Source organism: Lycium barbarum, chromosome 5, assembly GCF_019175385.1.
Source record: "Lycium barbarum isolate Lr01 chromosome 5, ASM1917538v2, whole genome shotgun sequence".
Classification (NCBI taxonomy): Eukaryota; Viridiplantae; Streptophyta; class Magnoliopsida; order Solanales; family Solanaceae; genus Lycium; species Lycium barbarum.
In genome coordinates, this window is record NC_083341.1 from 114,201,610 (window position 1) to 114,218,115 (window position 16,506).

The following is a 16,506-nucleotide window of genomic DNA, read 5'->3' on the forward strand; positions in this document are numbered from 1 at the left end:
AAAGCTGAATGCATTATTACTCTAATTTACCTTTTTGTTATTTACTACCATAATGCAGGTTCACTTTTTTATTCAAAAAAGTTATATAGGATTAGTGTTGGATTGAAGGGTAAAATGATATAAAAGTCCATCAACTTAGTAATTCAACTTTTAACTTAAAAGCTTCCTACTTTTAATATAATATGATTTTTAATTTCAATTTCGGGTGATAATGGTGTAAGCGTGAGTTTCCTCGCCGTATTCACTTATCCTTTTCTCGTTACAGTTGCCGGGTCAAATTCAAGTTTAGTTTGACTCAAGAAGCATCTCGTAAAACATAATTGTAACCAATGATTATGTTATGTTCTTATGTCTCATCACTTTTTGTTTACAAATCTCTTTACCCAATATTCTCTTCTCTTTACTCTTTAATTTGCTATCTTTTATATTTGCATGTTCATTAAAGCATCTGTTTTTGCTTGCTGTGGGTACGGCTATGATAATTCTGCTTTTCTTTTTTAATTCAAGACTAAAAAAAAGTGAGGAAAAATGAACTTGAATGTAAAGTTGGGTACAAGATTGCACTAGTCTCGAAGCGGCAAAAGTTACATAAACAAAGCTTATAGTTTGAGTGGTTTCCTTTCAGAAAGGAAAACCAATCATTATGCCTCAATCTCGAATTAATTAAGGTCGAATTTATATTCATTTCTATTAAGATTCATCATAATTCGGTTATTTTAACATTATTAACATACTGGTATTTCCACCTTTATCTGGAGTACTGTTGTTTTGTTTATTTATGTTGTATTCTTATATGGCTTAATCGGGTGTCTTTTAGGGCGTGTTTGGTATGTGGGAAAATGTTTTCCATGAAAAGAAGCGATCTTTTAACTTATTTTTTTGATGTTTAGTGAATAAGTCGAAGATATTGTTCCACGAGCGTTTATATATTATCTACACAATAAGACAAACACTATGGGGGGCAAGGCGAGGATGGGGTTTTGCCTGTTTGGGGGTGGGAAGGAGACAATTAGCACTGAATGTCACTTATGGAACTTGTTTATTCTACTTCCACAAGGAAATTATTTTTAAGGAACTTGTTTTCTTAGAAAATATTATCCAGAACATTTTGACCATCCAAACATGAGAAATTGAGAAAATATTTTCCAAAACTATTTTCCTCCGTACCAAACACACCCTAGTGTTGTTTGCTGAAAAGATCTTCTCAAGTATTAGTTTGGTCTCTTCAGGATCACGCAACACAAAGTGCTGGAAGGAACTACTAGTACAAAATGATTCTTTAATCTACTGTTCCAAAAGAAATCCCCTGATAGGACTTTGAATCTCTTCTTTTGGTGGTCTCCACTAATTCGTATATCAATGTGTTTCCTGAATTTGTACAAGTAGGAGTACTTTTCTTTGCCAACACTTTTCTTTCCCAACACATGAACATAAATGCACATGGTTCTCAAAATTCTTGATAGACACAAGTATAGAAAGAACTGAGCCAGTTTCTAGTTGCATAACAAGTCTGCAAGTCAACTGTTCTATGTGACCTCCTAAATCTTTCAAACTTATTCACTCTGGCCATGAGCTTGCTTAGAGGTGAAGAATTTGATCCATGTTTCCTGTCATCTATAGAAGAAGATCTATTGATTACGAAGATTCTCCGAACCCATGATCCTAATTATCGTTATAAGATAGATGCTGGCCAATTGCTTCTTGTTGTTGAGAGCACCATGCATTACATCTCACCTAAGGTTATAAATCTATTCTTTCTTAAGGTCCAAGAGATTCAATCTTCTGTTGTATATTTTCTTGGTTCATGGATATTTTCTTGGTTTCATACAGTAAATAATATACTATTATTCTGCTGTGCCAACAACATTGCTGAACTAGCTGTGATTATGAAAATCTTTTCCCCTATGTTTATTCATTCGTTGAGGTTTTAAGCTAAATACTTAGGGGTCGTTTGGTAGGTAGTCAAAATTATCCCGGGATTATAATCCCGGGACTAATTTATCCCATCTATTGGGATTATTTTATACTATCTAAAAGATGATATAAAATAATTCCAATATAAGTGGAATAAGAAGGGATATCCCATCTTCTTGGGATGGGATGCATTTTATACCTTGTTTGGTACAAGGTATAAATTTATCCCAGGATAAATTTATATCTTCTACCAAACATGGTACAAAAAATTAGTGCTGGGATATCCCAGCTTATACCATGCACCAAACGACCCCTTACGGATTTATCAATTGCTTGTGCAGCACCATACAACTATTACAAGAAAAGAGAAACGTACATGGGCTTAACTTATGTAGCTTGGACTCTTCAAAAATGCCATTGGGTGCATGTCGGATCCTCCAAAGTAGTACGTTTTTGGAGGATCCGATTCCGGTGCGGCTGCATTTTTGAGAATCCGAACAACAAGACTGAGAGATTTAGACATATACATGAGAATATAGTATAATGTAGCATGACAACCTCAGAATTGTTTTTTGTTTCAGTTATCTTATCCTCAAAGCAATTGTATAAATTCATGGAATGTAGAAGTGTTTGGGTTAGAGGAAAAGCTTGGATACACCATTAAAAAGATATCACATGAGGTAAGTGCTTTCTCTCTGTTATATAATCATATATCTTTTGGTCCCTTCTACATTGTTTGTGTTCATGGATCTAAATACAATAATTTGGTTCTCATAGATTCTCTGTAAATGCTATGAGGATGGAGGAGACTTACATGAAGAAACTATGATGTTGTTTGAAACTTTAGGCCCTTTCAAATGGGATGCTAAAGTAGTTTTAACACTAGCAGCATTGGTTTCAATGTATGGCGAGTTTTGGCTGATAATGCAGCTAGTTCATCACAATTCTCTTGCAGCTTTAACTGCAGCACTTAAGCAAATGCCTAGACGATTAAACACGTTAAAGATACAATTTAAAGCTTTGAACTTATTGCTTGACACTATGATAGAGGCAGCAAATCTTGTCCTCAACTTTGAAGGCCTGCCTTTGCAACAAGAACTTTTGGATGATGAGGCAATTGTTGTTACAAAGTCAAAGATGTACATAACAATCTACTGGATTTTAAGAAGCTCGATCTCATGCGCTTCTCAGATTGCAGATTTCAGGACCATGAAAGATAACCAAGTGCATGTTTTTTCCCTTTTCCCTTCATTTACTTATTCAGTATATAATATCTCATAGTTTGTAAATTTCTTTATCTCTTCACCAGTAAATAAGTTGACGTGAAAAATCCTAACTCCAGGCATTCGAATTCAACAACCATTGCTGCATGGACTCTCTTCAGCTTGGTATACAAGCTAAGTGGCTTATGCAATAACCTCAGAAAGAAATTACATACATGCCAAATGCAAATAGGTGATCGTCTTTCTATGAGCCTTTATATTGTAGAAAATATCTTGTTCAATGAAAATAACATGTAAAGAAGTTGAAATTCTTTTGTTGTTCTCAGATAGAAGGTTTCCTGGAAAGATACGCGATCTTTTCAAAGTGTCCCATTTTCACAATCAAAAGGTGCTTCGGGTGTTATTCTCTTTGAAGAATGACCTACCGTTAAAAGATAGCTCAGGAGAAAAGGTACTTATTATTTCCAAAAGTTATTTTTTAATACGTAAGTTGAGAATCAATAGTATTGTGAGTTAACACATGAATGCGAGCAGTTTGATGAGTCAATGCCAAATACTTATAATAACAAGTTATAACTTCTTTGTCTTCAACAGTATTATGGCATCCAAGAACTGGAAAATAAGGTGGTCATACTCTTGATCTCAAAGCCAGAGCTCTTTACTGCGGAGAAAATATTTTATCTAGTGCAACGAATTCATGATCATCCCTTACATAAAAAATTCGGGGGAAGCTATGCAATTTTATGGGTCCCAATTCCATCTTCACACACCTGGAGTTTGACTGATGAGATGAATTTCCAGTTTCTGTCAAATTCTTTGCCCTGGTTCTCAATCCGATGCCCGTGGTTACTTCATTCGGCCGTGGTAAACTTTATTAGACAAGAATGGAACTATAAAGACGAGCCCATAATGGTAGTATTAAGCACTGATGGTGTTGTCACAAACTTAAATGCTATTGATATGGTATGGCTATGGGGGGCCAAAGCATTTCCTTTTTCAGCCTCAACAGAAAAAGAGCTGTGGGAAAAGGAAAACAGGATCTCACATCTTTTAATTGATGGGATTGATCCTTTATTGACCAGTTTGGTAAGCTTCTTACATGTTGCCTTTTGCCCTTTAACCAATAATTCAATAATCCTTAAGCAAATTAAGGCCTTGTTAAAGCTTTACTTTTCCTACTTGTGCTTTTAGTTCTTAACCGACAGAAGTATATTCTTTTGATGTCAGGTAGAGGAGGGTAAACATTTTTGCATCTATGTAAGTGATAACATTAGTTGGATAAGAGAATTTAACGACACATTAAAGAAAATCAGAAGCGCTGGAATTCAATTTGAAGCTATTTATGTTGGCTATAGAAATCCATCTAAAGACGTAGGGAACATTTTAGACATCAGCATTGAAGCAAATACGAGTATTTTCCTATCTACGACGAAGATGAAGTTGTTCTGGCTTAGGCTGGAGAGCATAAAGAACTCAGTCAATAGACTAGAACAGGCAGGTCACCATAGCAGCAGCTTACAACAAGTGTTAAGATTGCTAGATGCATGTGAAACTTCCAATGATTGGGTGATAATTGGAAAGGGATCATCAACTGATGTAATAATCCTCAAGGGGAGAGAAGTTCAAGAATGTTTAAATATTCTTCCAGAATTAGCTGACAATGACGCGAAATTAGGGTTGTTTGGTGCTGTTAGATGTGCAATGGGGTCTCCTTTGCCTGTTAAACCGTGCTATCACGATGAGATCCTTCCATCTGAAGAAGGATTGACTGAAGAAACTGTATTTTGCTCACGCTGTAAGCGTCCCGTGGAGAAGTTTGTTGTCTACCAATGTAATGTAACAGAGCCAGCAGAATAGTAGGCCAAGATTGATTTAGCTTTGGAAATAATATATCAGAACTGATTTTCATAGTGGGGTTAAAAGGTTTTCTTATTACATAGAACTTTTACATAATCATTGTGAAAAAGGCATTCTGATGAATGATCTGTACTGTCACCCCTAATGTCAAATTTCAAGAAAAAAAATGTAATGCAGTACCATGCATCTTTTTTTATTTTTACATATATTTCTGATAAAATTGTCTTAATGAGAAGCTGAAACAAAAGATACTTTTATTTAAGTTTTGGAAAATCTTTCTTCCACTGCTTGAAAATTAAATAGTCTATGCAAAAGGCCTAGAAAAGAGTGAAAAGGGCTGTTTCCTTTGCCTCCAATCTGATTATCTGTGAAACACAGAACAAATAGTGTAAATAAATACCAAATGTTGATCTATTGGATTACATATAAATCAGCAAAAAGAATGAAGAAAAAGAATGTTAAAACACTATCAGGAATCTCCTCCAGAAACTAGGAAGCTTATACATATAATATAATTGTCTGCTTCACTTGAATTAGCAACTTGAAAGTAGCATATATAGAATTAAGTTTCATTTAGTAGACTGTAGACTGCATGACTATAGCTTGTACAACCTTAGCCAAATAGCTTACTTCCTGATTCTGGATTTATTTTTTGAGAGAATCACCAAATTCAACGTTGAAACTCGACATTAGTTATTTATCAAATAAAGTAAAGAAATATATCTACAAGTAAAAGAAATACATCTACAAGTAACTCTTCATATAAAGTGAGATTTGTGACGGGTTATATGCTACAACACATAACCACTTTCTTTATGGTTAGTCATGCTGGAATTTGGAATGCCTTAACTACAATTGTAAGTGTCATAAGATGAATTTAAATTAGTAGGACTAATTATTACAAGAGTGATTTTCTATCTAAATATGAAAATCTGATGTTGCATATCACACAATTAAATATGAGCTTTAATTTTCTGTGGAGAAGGTCTAGAGAACTTCATTAATTTGAAACTTTATATTCCGCATCCCATTTAACTATTATTTGGGTTTAAAAAAAAAAATTGTTCCAGAAAAACATCAGAACATCATTTAATTTCTTTTCTCATCTGCTGCACTTACTGAAGTTCAAAATGATAACCAACATCAAAATCCTCAAAAAGAAAAAGAGAACAAAAAGAAGGAAAAAGGATGAAGCAAATAACATAATTTTACATTCTGAATAGTTAAATTTGGGTTATACCGAGATTTGCTGCCAATAAAATAAACCACCCCATGATTGGTGTTTAAGCAGTCATTGTCAATGTAAAGGTTTTACCTCAGCTTGTACTAAACATTTTGCTCTTTTTTATGTTCAGTTACTTTTTCTTTTTACCAAGCAGAATTTCCTGCTTTTCAATTGATTAATAATTATACTTTGCAATATTCCCAAGCTTCAAAAGGGTCCACAAAATCATCCCTTTGAAGTAACCAAAAAAGTGAACAAAGAAAAAAATAATTCTTGATTCTTAGCTAGCCTGTCTTGATGGCTTGTATATCTATTGAAACATGAGAGGCACTTTACGATTTGACATGTTCTTTTTAACTTGACAATAACATCTTCGCACCTCTTTGCTTAAAAAATATACTCCCTCTGTTTTAATTTGTTTGAACTTATTTTCTTTTTAGTCCGTGTCAAAATGAATGATTTCTTTTCTAATTTGGAAACAAATTCACTTTATGAATGATTTACAGTCACACAAATTTTCAAGGCTTATTTTGAACCACAAGTTTCAAAAGTCTTCCCTCTTTCTTGAATGTCCTGCCCAGTCAAATGAGTTCATATAAATTGAAACGGAGGGAATATATATTGTGAGCTGGGAAATTTAAAACTTTGAGAAGCATCTCTTATAATTAAGCTTTTTAAAACTATTTTATTCCAGTTATACCATCAAATCCATATCTTATTAGTGATTGTTTTGTAACCAACTAAAGTGAATAGTCTTTCAGCACTGAATGAAGAACTTTAATGCATTGTATCTTCTTGCCTTTTTTTCAGGATTTACTTTTTAGGCTTTTGAAGCACTCCCTCGGTCCCAATTTACGTGCCACTTGTCGCTTTTTCAGATTCTGCATGAATTTTGATCAACATTTTAAGATATATTTTTTTACCAAATTGATATGGGAAAAGTTGCAGCTTCTAGTATTTTTCATGTAATTTTCAATCATATAAATTTTAATCTTAAAATATTAAGTTAATCTAATCCAATTTAGCTTCAAAGTTTGGTCAAATTAACTCTCGAAAAAATAAAAAGTGTCACATAAATTGAGATGGAGGGAGTATAAAATAACAAGTCCTTCATTCCCATGTAATATTAGATAATGACTACTTATATATATGAATAGCATAAAGAAACTTTTACGCTATCAGTTCACCTGAAATATATTTACCGGTAACTCTTTATATAAAGTTGGATTTATACATTTGAAAAAAAAACAGTTTATTTGCTATAACAGCTAGAAGGTGACTTGCTTATATAACTTAAATTCTTTAATAGTTCCAACAACGTCACCAACTTCATCTAATTTGGTTGATACCCCCCTATATACTTGCCCTCCATGTCCTTCGTTATGCAAATTTTGCTAAGCAAGGATGACCATGTACAAAAGCATTGTTATGCTATAGACATTTTCCCCTTAATTCCCCCGTATTTAAGTGAACTTTATTGATAACGGAATGTCTTCTATGACTGAATGATAGAGTTGAAGGGTAAATACTTATCCGCACACGGTTTTTTTACACCAAACCATGTTTGGTAAACTTATTATAATTAAGTGATTCAACGAGGTGAAAACGTATGTTAATTGATCATGGTTAAGTGCTAAGAGTCCATGTGCAAACACATTACATACATTCATTGACTTGGTGTAAACACCCGATGAGTGTGAATTATTACCGAGTTTAAATTTTATACATTGGCAACTTAAAAAATACTTATACTACGATCTTAAGGTAATTATAGGTACATGACTATGATAAACATCGGTAGTGTAAAAATCTTTATGTTGTTGGACTATTATACAATTTTGCCCTTTATATATGTAAAATAAACATAAACATATATAGCATGCATCACGTGAAATGAGTAAGTAAAATCTTAATGATAACGATAATGAGAATGCTGTCTAAATTACTTTTTATCCTTTTTACTGTGAAAGGACAAAGATGTTTGCTTGATAGGAGCCATACACAGGACCAATTCCAAACCTCTTCATAACTTTAGACTCCATTAGAAGCAAAGAACTTGATTCACACCACCTTTATACCATTTCAATAACATATATAAACCCTTCTCATGGTCTTCATTCAACACACAACAATTTTTAACTACACTTGCCTCTTAAACCCTTTCTAAAACCCTACATTTTTTTTTCTCCCTTGAAATGGAAAAGGATGACATGAGTGTTAAACCATTGACTGAAAAGAGAGCCATGAACCACCCAGTGGCTACAAACCCAATGAATAATATGTCAAGTGGATCAACTGCTGTTGCTGCCAATAGGATGCACCCAATGAGTCATGATACTGGCCATCATGCAAGTACTGGACATCACATCAACCCTTTGAATGCCCATGTGATGAATCATGCTGTGGTCAAACCAGTGAGTCATGACATGGTACGGTTGATTTGTGCGATCATCTTATTCAGACATTCATATTTCTTATAACTATTTCATTATATTATGTCTCAACATGTCCTTCACGTGTGAGTTCAATTTTTCTTTCACGGGCAAACATGTAGGAACATTTTTATTTTTATTTTTTGCACCGTATGGCCATTTTGAAATGACTCTTTAAATTATACTCCCAGTAGTCTAAATTTGGCCTTTCAGTAAATGAGTTTTTTTGGGCTTTTTTCATTTTGGAACATCGGTAAAACTAATTAGGGGCGCTAGTCAAAATAAACGAAATCTACGTATATTATAGGTAAATAGGTATATTATAGATACATTATTTGTATATCATATGTATATTTATACTGAATATAAAACATACACATTTATCGGGCTATTATGTTTTAGAGCGGTCCAAAAATGTAATTATCACTTTTTTTTTTGTTGTTGTTGACAGATTTAACCCGCTAGAGTAACATCGGTAGAATTTAAATTGTAGCCTCAAAGAAGACTATTTGTTCAGACGACCTTTTATTTTTTTTTTTTATTTTTTTTTTTTTTTTGTGTAGCAATGAGATTTGAATTCATGACTTTTACCGGCTACAATATCATGTTGAATTATGCGACCATAAAATTTAAGCTATTAAAGAGAATATTCTTTCAATTATTTATATATTATGTCTCGATAGGTACCGGCAACTGCTCACCATACACCAATCAATCCAAGGACTTCAAATCTAGCCGCAGCTAAGCTTCATCACAGGATAGGTGATCATCATCTGTTCTTGACATCTGATGATAATGCAATGATGAAGCACATTGAAGAAACTCACGTCCCTGATGGCCGTGACTTTGATGTCAGGCCTCTTGTCCATATTATTGAGGAAATTGTGCATCGTGCCACTCCCGTTGCTGGCCGTGTTCATGTACGTGTCTACTTACTTTTCTTTCGAGTTTAATTTATATATACTGATGGTATAAAAAAATTAAACTATTAACATGAGTTCAAAATAATAAAAGTAATTGTTAATTAGTGAAATTAGTAAAACTAAAACAATTAGTGGATATAAAATAACATCATTTTCTTATTTAGTGCTACTATATAGTACTTTGTTAGAATAACGGGTTTTTCATTTATTTTTTTGGGGGGACTTTTAGGGAGCTAAAGTTCAAGCACATCTGGAAGCATTGGAAGAGAAGGCCATTCCCCATAGTGGACTTACTGAAATACTCAACTATTTGGCATATCCTATACATAGAATTTCTATGGAGGTAAGTGCATTGTATATAAGCTTTAAGAATACCTCGATCGGTTTGCTTAGTTAATATTTTTATATATTCGATAAATGAGCATAACTTTTTGGATTCTTTCATTTTTCCCGTCAGCCCTGGCACTAGCCAAAATATACAAATATCTATACACTGATTATGTATATTATCTGTATATCTATGTATATTAGATGCATATATTGTGTATATAATATGTATATTTATACTTAATATACAAAAATTATACATTTTCTTGCCATTATTCTTTTGAGCAGTCCAAAAATGTAATTATCCCTATTTTTACCCATGATTACTAAGTACTCCATAAAGAGCAAGTTCAATTATCTTTTTTATATTCTAGTTGCAATTCCTGGTCAATGTGGTAATAGATACAAGTAATTGTGCCACAATTGGAGGCTGCATTGAAAATAAATCATACACACCTTTTTGACATAGAAAATAAAAGGAAAGGATCTCATATATAGAATGACAAAAAATGTGGATCATATATATACACTGCTAATGAAAATATTCTACACTATCAATGTAATTTAGCCGATTATAACTAAGTTATTAGTCTATTTTCCGGGTTACCATAACAGTATTAGATTGTATGACCACAACATATCTTTCTATATAAGAACTTATTTTCTTAATCTTCCTAAAGATAGTTTAGTATGTATCCGAGATGAATCTGATGGTTCATGTCAATGTAAATATGACAGATAATATGCAAATGTGCTAACAAAGAAGATGCGCACACAATAACAATGTCACTGCTTCACTCGCTCACAACTTACTCCTGGGATACAAAAGTAGCAATAGCATTTGCGGCTTTCGCCCAACAATATGGTGAATTTGGGCTGCTTGTTCATCAATATCCCACAAATCCACTGGCCAAGTCCGTTGCGATCATCATGGAACTTCCAGAAATCATGGAGCGACACGATGTTCTCAAGCAGAAATTCGATGCAATTCATGATCTGATCGACAAAATGTTGGATGTCACGAAGTGTATTATCGAGTTTAGAGACATTCAAACATCTCATCAGCAATATGCTGTCACACAAGAATTGGAAATGTTGATTAATACAGCCCATATTTCCACTGCTGCTTACTGGACTATAAGGGCTGCTGTTATGTGTGCAGCCATGGTTTTGAACCTCATTGCCATCGGCCACGAGTACGTTTTATAACTCTTTCAACACTGAGCATATTTTTAAGAGTTGAGTTTAAGTTACATATAACGGTTAAATGTTTTTACACAATTAGTGTAACTTAACATATTATACCAGGTTAGATATCATTTTATCAGGTTACAAATTAATGCTTATCATAGAGTTTTACCTGAAATTACCTTCTAAATAACATAATTGTATAAATATATTTTACACAGTACTGCATAGGATTTAATAATACCGTTCTTCTATACATTAACAATATACTCCCTCTGTCCCAATTTATGCGGCACTTTTCTTTTTTAATTTGTCCCAAAATAATGATACATTTCCTTATTTGACAACAATTTAACTTTAAACTTTACCTTCTACGCTTAACGAGATGATCTACAACCACACAAGATTCAAAAGCCTTCCTTTATTTCTTAAATTTTGTGTCTAGTCAAACTATATCACATAAACTGGGACAGAGGGAGTAATATGTAAAGGAATTTTACACTATAGTCATATAAAACAACTACAAGTAACTAGCCATTCATAATAAGTGTATTAACATGAAAAATGAGACAGATTACTTGCTATAATATGTTAAAATATATTGATAGAATTTACATTATCGATATATATGTACGTGAGTTCTTCACAATGCATGAAATTGATGAAAGGTTTGTATAATATTATTAGGTATATATCCTCAACATCCGAGTCGTGGGAGATATCTAGTTTGGCTCACAAGCTTGCAAACATATTGGATCACCTAAGAAAGGTTCTTAACCTTTGTTACCAAAAGATTGGTAAGTTATGTTTGCTAAGTTATGTAAAACAAAACTGCGATATATTTAAAGAACTAATTAAGAACATCTTCTTGTTGTGATAATATAGAGGAGAAGAGGCAACATGATGCATTTGAAGCACTTCTGCGACTTCTGAGGACACCCCACATTGATAACATGAAGATACTCTCAATCTTGATTTATTCCAAGGATGACCAGCTCCCACTTTTTGATGGAACGCATAAGAGAAGGGTAATTTATTTATGCCAATCTTTATCCTACTAAAATTTGCACCTTAGCAAAATGAAACATTCTCAAGTTGTCTAAATACAGGTGGGATTCATCCTAATTATATACACTGATTGTGTCAAGAATATTTACCCTTCTGATGTATTAAACATGTCTTAGCTAGCTGGTAACTTGTCTTATATTTCAGGACTACAATATTCATACTTCTTATGAACAATTATGTATAGTTATCTTTTAGGAGCATATACCAATATAATTGCACCGTCAGTATATAGAAATTGAACTCATACAGCCGTACATTTCTTTTGATGACAGGTAAGTCTTGATGTGCTTAGGAAGAAGTATGTTTTACTTTTTCTCTCCGACCTAGACATTGCACCGGAAGAGCTCTTTATTCTCCACCACATGTACGCTGAATCTAAGACGCAACCAAACAGACCAGAGAGCAACTACGAGATTGTATGGATCCCTGTGGTTGACAAGAGACTAACTCCATGGACTGAAGCAAAACAAATGAAGTTTGAAGAAGTACAAGAGTCAATGCCATGGTACTCAGTGGCACATCCTTCTATGATTGATCCAGCAGTCATTAGGTGCATTAAAGAGGTGTGGGGATTCAATAAAAAGCCTCAGCTTGTTGTTCTTGATCCTCAAGGGAAAGAAGCAAACAACAATGCTTATCATATGTTGTGGATTTGGGGAAGTTTGGCTTTTCCTTTTACCAAAGCTAGGGAAGAAGCACTGTGGAAGGAACAAACTTGGAATATTGAACTGTTAGCTGACTCCATTGATCAAAACATTTTCACTTGGGTACGTACATCTACTTATAAGCTTTTAAAATTTAGTAATTGTAAGTATCGTTGGACTTATCTACGCATATGGTAAACATCAAAATAACTTCTAGTATATGTCAAGCAGATATATTCATCCAAAATCGATTAAAAATGGGTGAAAATCATTTACACCCCCCAACTTTGCTTTAAAATTCAAACTCTTCCCTCAACTTTGAACAATAGACATTCTCCATCCTTTAGCCTAATTGACTTTCTTAAATGCCTATATTACCCTTACATTATCAACATTTGTAAATTATCATATTTTTCATTTTTTTGATATATTACCCAACGTTCAATGGAGACAAATTTTTAAAAATTATTTATTTATACTGTAAGTAAATTTTAAATTATAATTTATGAAAAATTTCATTTATGACGATCAAAACTTGTTTATTTATATAAACAACAAAGAATGAGAGAGAGGCGAAACTTAAATATACATATACAGGCCAGGCATGTTTTGTTTTGATCACGAACACATACATGCAGTACTGACGTACATACATATGTACATACTTAATGCATATAATAGTGAAATAACAATCATAAAAAATAACATTAGATTTTGTGACAAATTTATAAAAGTAGTATTCTATTTATAATGTTAATGAACTTAAATAAGAATGTATAAATAGCTAAATTAAAAAATAAATATTATATATAATATAAAAATGTATTATATAAATAGATGATTGAAAATAATAAAGGTGAAATAGACATTACATGGAATAAAGGGGGGAGAATGTCTATTGTTCAAAGTTGAGAAGTGAGTTCGATTTTGAAAGCAAAATTGGGGGGTGAAAATGATTTTCACCCGATTAAAAATACAAAATTTTTACTCCCAATATTGATTATTTTATCCTTAATGTTTTTGTAATCCTTAAAATACCCTTCTCAAAACAAAACCTTTAACTCCCCCCTTCATTCCATTTATGCCATTCATCTTTTTACATATAAAGATACTTTTAAATTTACCATTTTTCTATATACATTTAAGAGCATTTTAATTACTTAACAGCAAGCAAGCTTATTTACAAAACACACGATCTGCTTATCATCAGTCTCAATGTATATTCGAACACGTAACTACCTATTTATAAAAAATAATTTCAACACTCAAAAGTGTTTTTCAGCATTTTATTCTTATCAACTACTTTTAATGAGTTAAGTCGAATTGACTCTCATTCCCCTATATATAGGTTACTAATCCCATTTTTAACGAAGGATCACCAATCATTATTATTTTTGTCATGATTTGATATTGTAACAATTCTGTTGCAATGTCAGTTTTTAGAAGTAATACTATGTGTCTTGTACTATATGTTATGTTTTGTATATTAAGTATAAAAATACATATGGCATACATAAATATACATATTATATACATAATCCGTGTAATAAAAAGAGCCCTCTTTTGCCCTTTGGGTTAATCCCATGCAGATTAGCGAAGGCAAATGCATATGCTTGTACGGAGGAGAAGACATCAAATGGATCAGGGAGTTCACAACTGCAACGCGGGCTGTTGCAAATGCAGCCCGCGTCCCACTAGAGATGCTCTACGTGGGGAAAAGAAACCCAAAAGAAAGAGTCCGCAAGAACAGCGAGATAATCCGAGTCGAAAACCTAAGCGACGTGGTGCAAGACCAGACCCTCATTTGGTTCTTCTGGGAAAGGCTAGAAAGCATGTGGCACTCCAGGACCCAACAAGACATCCCGGGTGAAACCGACCCGATCCTTCAGGAAATTGTAACGATTCTGAGCTACGACGGAAGTGACCAAGGATGGGCTGTTTTTAGCCGTGGATTGGCTGAAATGACCAAAGGTAAAGGTGACCTGATAGTGCAGGTTATGAGGGAATTTGATAGATGGAAAGATGAAGTGAGTGACATTACTGCTTTTGTTCCTATATTGGACCGTGAACTTCGTGGTCTTCATAGTCCTCATCATTGCACTCGACTTATTCTGCCGGGTACCACTGGTCATATTCCTGAGAGAGTGATTTGTGCTGAATGTAGCCGTCCGATGGAGAAGTTTATCATGTACCGCTGCTGCATTGAATGAGGATTATTTATGGTGGATGATTTGTTTGAGTAAGGATTGGTGTTTCTTCTAGAGGACTATATATTTGAATAAAATTGCACTACTAGTCCTCTAATGAGTCTTTTAAGTACTATTGTTCTTACTTTAATTCACCAGTATGTCTACAATAAAATGCCATGTACTGGCTTTTTGATATACATGTACTTGTTTTGAGATTTGAGTGTGTGATGTAATGCTCTAGCGTTATGCAATAGTGAAAATTAATAAACAGCTTTTCCAATTATAAAGTCGTTTTCTTTTACATGTACTTGAATTGGTGGAGTTGTATTGTGGATGGGTTCAGTTCAAAATTGATGCAGTCAATGATACACATGTCCCTCAACTTTGCGATTTTGTAAGGATAGGGGTATATGTTACACCACTTTTCTAATGAGGGATATATCTGCTCTAAATCGCAAAGTTGAGGGGTATATTTGCACCTTTTCCCTATCTACAGGGTTGGAACTACTTTATGTGGATCAATCATACCATATGGCTAACTTAGCTGAGATATGGGGTTCTCTCAACACATAATTATAAGAAGTGAGTGAGTCAGAACAACGCTTGCCCCTATAGCTCAGTGGTAGAGCGCCAGTCTTGTAAACTGGAGGTCTGTAGTTCGATCCTGCATGGGGGCACTTTTATCACTGGACGTCATTTTTCAACTCTGTCCCAAAAAATCACCTTTATAATAAGGATAAATATGTGTGTGCGAAAAATAAATACATTTAAATTTAAAAACAATTCAGGACACACATTCGATGTCAACTTAAGATACACGTCTAAATTCTGAAATCACCAACCATGAATGGGACCTAAATATTTTAGACAATTGAAAAAATTACGTTGTTACTAGATAGACTTTGCTTCATGCAGTTTTAACCCTTAGAACTTAGGAGTCGGTAATGACATGATTTTAGCTTTAATATAACTAGCATATGGAAGTTCTATGGCTAATGGCTTCCCATTAGATATTTGCGACTTTATTCGTGATCCAATGTACAATTCTATCATTGGATTATACTACCTCAATATCATGTGTAATATATATCAGCAATTTCTACTTAATTAACGTTTCAAGATAATGTAGATGGAACAGATAGTCTACTTTTTTAATGAAATATTAGTACTGTTAGACGTCACCTTTATATATCTTTTGTTTTTGTATTTGTATGGACAAATTTCAGAAGTCTTTCTGTGTGGAATAAACTCTATGTGTTTTTTTCAGATTGATATTTAATTTGGTTGATACTTGATAGCGTCAAGTCTCATTTACGAAGTAATCTGGTTATCTTCAAATTATTATATTCTAAGAGAAAAGAATAAATAAGTTGAGGTAATGAGTTGTGATTTGCCGTTAAATGAGTGTTATATATCTCAAAGTAGCAATAAATTAACCCAATCATAATCATCATCGTCAAAATTTTAGCAGCATGAGGAAAAATGATACTTAAGTTCAAAAATTTCTATTCATAAC

At 33.4% G+C, this 16,506-nt stretch overlaps 2 protein-coding genes and 1 non-coding gene across 3 annotated transcripts; all 3 read left to right on the top strand.

Annotated features, from left to right (window-relative positions):
* Positions 1-1,248: 1,248 nt before the first annotated feature.
* Positions 1,249-5,267, top strand: LOC132641184 (protein SIEVE ELEMENT OCCLUSION C). The gene is made up of 7 exons (XM_060358081.1): positions 1,249-1,739; positions 2,496-2,594; positions 2,692-3,140; positions 3,257-3,369; positions 3,464-3,588; positions 3,732-4,223; positions 4,365-5,267. Exons 1-7 carry the CDS (start codon positions 1,569-1,571, stop codon positions 4,992-4,994), a joined length of 2,079 nt encoding a protein of 692 aa, XP_060214064.1. The 5' UTR covers positions 1,249-1,568; the 3' UTR covers positions 4,995-5,267.
* A 3,081-nt stretch (positions 5,268-8,348) lies between these two features.
* On the top strand, positions 8,349-15,277 carry LOC132641185 (protein SIEVE ELEMENT OCCLUSION B-like). Its single transcript, XM_060358082.1, has 8 exons — positions 8,349-8,648; positions 9,335-9,571; positions 9,804-9,917; positions 10,640-11,097; positions 11,777-11,886; positions 11,975-12,117; positions 12,430-12,924; positions 14,391-15,277. The coding sequence occupies exons 1-8, from the start codon at positions 8,415-8,417 to the stop codon at positions 15,009-15,011; spliced, it is 2,412 nt and encodes an 803-aa protein (XP_060214065.1). The 5' UTR covers positions 8,349-8,414; the 3' UTR covers positions 15,012-15,277.
* A 318-nt stretch (positions 15,278-15,595) lies between these two features.
* Positions 15,596-15,667, top strand: TRNAT-UGU (transfer RNA threonine (anticodon UGU)). The gene has a single exon. It is a non-coding gene; the product is annotated as a tRNA-Thr (tRNA).
* The last annotated feature ends 839 nt before the right edge of the window (positions 15,668-16,506 follow it).